This window comes from Sinocyclocheilus anshuiensis, unplaced genomic scaffold (assembly GCF_001515605.1).
Source record: "Sinocyclocheilus anshuiensis isolate Anshui unplaced genomic scaffold, SAMN03320099.WGS_v1.1 scaffold947, whole genome shotgun sequence".
In the NCBI taxonomy this organism is placed as follows: domain Eukaryota; kingdom Metazoa; phylum Chordata; class Actinopteri; order Cypriniformes; family Cyprinidae; genus Sinocyclocheilus; species Sinocyclocheilus anshuiensis.
Window position 1 is genome coordinate 536,785 of NW_015547686.1, and position 3,590 is coordinate 540,374.

The window sequence follows — 3,590 nt, forward strand, 5'->3', positions numbered from 1 at the left end:
GGCGCCCCCCCCCCCCCACACACACACACACACGGTCGTGCCCCCTCAAAAATAATGAATGCATGACGCCCCTGATTGTTATCCTATCCTTATATATCCCTTGAGAAATTCAAAGGCTGAAAAACTCTAACCCTATCCAATACATTGTGCAAAAAAACAAAACAAAAAAAAGCCAATACCAACTACACGTGGTCCCAAACATAGCTTTCAAGAGCCTAGCAAGGGACAATGACAGCCTTGCTTTATACAGTATGGTGGATTGCGACACTGTCACTCTGATGCACCAGGTGGTGGCATGTTAGAGCAGCATAAGCCAAGTCAAAGTTCAGTTTATTAAATAGCTGTTTTCATACAATAAAATACTGGAAGTGCTCTCTCAGTTGCATTAAGCCTAACCCTTAAATAGATTCTAAGTCATTTTTTCCCTTTATATGTGAATTTCATGAAATGTATGTGCTTTCTGAAATGTATCTGTGTCATCTTTTATGTCAAATTCTTACATTTTTCCAATCAAATGAAAATTGGTTCCTGAAAGTTTTTTTCTCTCTCTCTCTCTAAATAGAGACATTTCCAAAAATGGATATCTGGAGTTTCAAAATGCCACTTGGTGACAACATGATCTGATATCTATTCCAACAGATTGAGGACTGATCATTTAAGACTCAGTGCCCTATAGTTAACATGGCTATAAACAGAATTATGTACATTTTTTCAAAGTCTCACTGTAAGTTTTAAAGACAGTATAATCTTTACAAACAGACATGCCAACACGAGTTTGAAGACTAAAAGTGTATTATTATAGCAATTACAAAGCAATTGTGAGGTTTATATGTAGCATGTGATCTAAAATGTGTCTGCAGAATGTGTTGAGTGATATTCCTGAGATACAGTTGGAGTTCCCACCTGTTTTATTGCTAAACACTGCTGCTAGAGAGCACAACAGGTGAGAAAACACACAGAGATTTCAGCAACAGAAGTGATAGGGTTCATCTTATTTTTTTGCTTACAGTTCTTGCACTTACAATAAAGGACTGAAAGAGTGTCATGTTTCTCTGTTCATTCCAAGGACATGATTTAGAGAAAGATGTGTGTTTGTAGGTCAGGTTTTGCATATATTGCACCAAATGTCCCCACAAGGACAGATAAAACTGAAATTACCTACACTGTGGGATTAGTTAACATAAAAAAATCATTTTTTAATTAAAATGCAGAAATATTTCGGTGATAGGTAGGTTATGTAAGGGGATTGAAAGCATCATTAGCTCAATATAAAAATAATACAAGTTAATAGTAAGTCCCCAAGATAGAATGATATAAAAACAAATGTGTGTGTGTTGATTGTGGGGAGGGAAGGAGAGGGGGGTGTTGGGATTTGACAATCTCATTGGCTTAAGGAAAGATCTGCTTCCTTAAAGAGAATGGAGAAGCCGTATGGGAAACCTATATAAACCCAACTAATGTTATAAGCTGATGCTCTTTCCCTCTAATCACCTCTGAACGTCCTGCTGCACACTGAAAGGTGAGTTTCTATTATTCTGTCCATCTCGAACATTAGATCTTCAGGAGATCTCAGTCATGCTGAGCAGCCATACTCAGCCAAGAAATTAGAGTAATAAGCAGGATAAAAATATGCTTTAACTGCATACTGGACTTGTGACAAAACAGGTTAAGTGGCTGTTGCCTAATATAATACTGTGTTTTTAAGAATGGAGAGACCATGGATATGGTTTGATGTCTTCTTTATGGATACATTCTGATCAGTTCTTACTTTAAACTGTAATGTGAAATGCCCAAAAAGCTTTTATTAGACCCTAATTTGATGTATTTGTGGTATGTGTTGTTGGGATACATTTGAGTAGGCTATATTTAATTCATTGTAAAAGTATATGAATCACAATTATATTAAGCACATGCTCACTGTTAGATATTTCTTGCCTTAGTTCACCAGCACCTGTTGTTTTTACGGAAAAAAATTGGCAGTTGGGTAATTCAATTAAAATACTACAAAATGTAATCAACTTTACAGACCTGTAAATTTTACAGTTTAAAACTGTTGTAATTTACAAAAAATCCAACAGCCATTTTATGCTGAATTACCGTAACCAAGCTGCTACTAAAATCAGTTTTTAATTCTTTAACATAACAAATAGCTTACATAAGTTGTACATTGTCATACACACACATACAAATTCCATCATGGTAACACACATGACATTAAAATAATGTAATAAACAGTCATTTATCAACATAAGATGTAACATAAAACCATAGTTTTAACAAAATACTGTCAAAAGTGAAGTATCATACAGGGAATTCTGGGAATATCTGTTTACTGTAAATGAAATGACTTGTTCTTTTTACTTCCAAAAACTATCGATTTAACAGTTTTTTAACTAAAAAATTACATAAAATGTCCCAATAAATCTATTTTGGTTTTTCACAATGTAGAGTAAGGGAACTTACCATTAACCAATTAACAGGCTTTACCGTAAATCCTTGCAGTCTTTTTTCATAATGTAATATTTCCTTCACACATCTTATGATATACACAGGTATGGAGACCACAGCTCATTTTAAAAAACATAATGCTCCAACTCAGTCCATGTCCAATCCAAAATCTTTTTTGGCAAGAAAAGTGTAGAACTAATATAGTTCTTTAGACTATCAGAAAGTATTTTTATAGTTGTGGAGGGTTTCAGCTGTTGGGTGTTGCAGTTGCGGAGATTCTTCAAGAGGCAGCAAGTTGTCTGTCAGCTGTCTCGTCTTCTGTATTGGGTGCAGACCTTCTGCTTCCTACAAAGGAACACTAAAAAAAGAGCACAAGACAAATGCTTCTCAAATTCAAACCCTTAAACACCTAACACTTCTGAGGGTATTGACACGTACACACACCCATGTACACCAGCCGTCTCTCTTTCACATTATCCCCAGCCAAATTTAGACTTGCTGCAGGACCGATGACTGAATGTAAATTGTTTCCATTAGATTGAAGGCAGAAACACCCCCACCTGCCACCCACAGGCGTCTTCACCTTAACAGAGGTTGCCACAAAGAGCCCGGCAAGATGTCTGAGTAAGTATTGAGTTACAAACATCATGACAAACATCACTAAGTCATGGATTACTGAACTCAGGAAATACATTTAGCATCATGATCATTTTGTATTTATTATGATACATACTAGCATAAATGGTATTAGTACTGCTATTAGCACAGTACATTTTATGGAGTTCCATCTGTTTCTCCTAACCATAATCATCCCAGTCAGTGAATAATGCACTGTTCTGTGCTCTCTGAAATTGTAAACATTTGCTTTCTGATAGGAAAAAGATGTCGTCCAGCCGAAGGCAACATCTGAAGGTGAGGTCATCTCTTTCTTCATGACATCTGAGCTATATGAACTGTCAGTGTCTCTCTTGTTGAATACTGTCTGTGCTGCTTCTTTGTCTTTGTGCTCCAGAGCTTGTTGCTTCAGATCGCTCATGAGCTTTTGGCGGAAGAGGCATCTGAGGCTGAGCAGGAAAAACAGAGATACATGGAGGAGAACTGCCCTGATCTCTCACTGCCTGGAAACATGCAGGCACTACAGG

The 3,590-nt window shown here is 36.7% G+C and overlaps 1 protein-coding gene across 1 annotated transcript in view; it reads left to right on the forward strand.

Moving 5' to 3' along the window:
* Positions 1 to 3,003: 3,003 nt before the first annotated feature.
* Positions 3,004 to 3,590, forward strand: part of LOC107703298 (troponin I, fast skeletal muscle-like) — a 2,069-nt gene continuing 1,482 nt past the window's right edge. Inside the window, exons 1-3 of the mRNA XM_016505879.1 lie at positions 3,004 to 3,072; positions 3,324 to 3,360; positions 3,461 to 3,587. Coding sequence (XP_016361365.1) covers positions 3,065 to 3,072; positions 3,324 to 3,360; positions 3,461 to 3,587 — 172 coding nt within the window. The 5' untranslated portion in view covers positions 3,004 to 3,064. The remainder of the gene's footprint in view (positions 3,073 to 3,323; positions 3,361 to 3,460; positions 3,588 to 3,590) is intronic.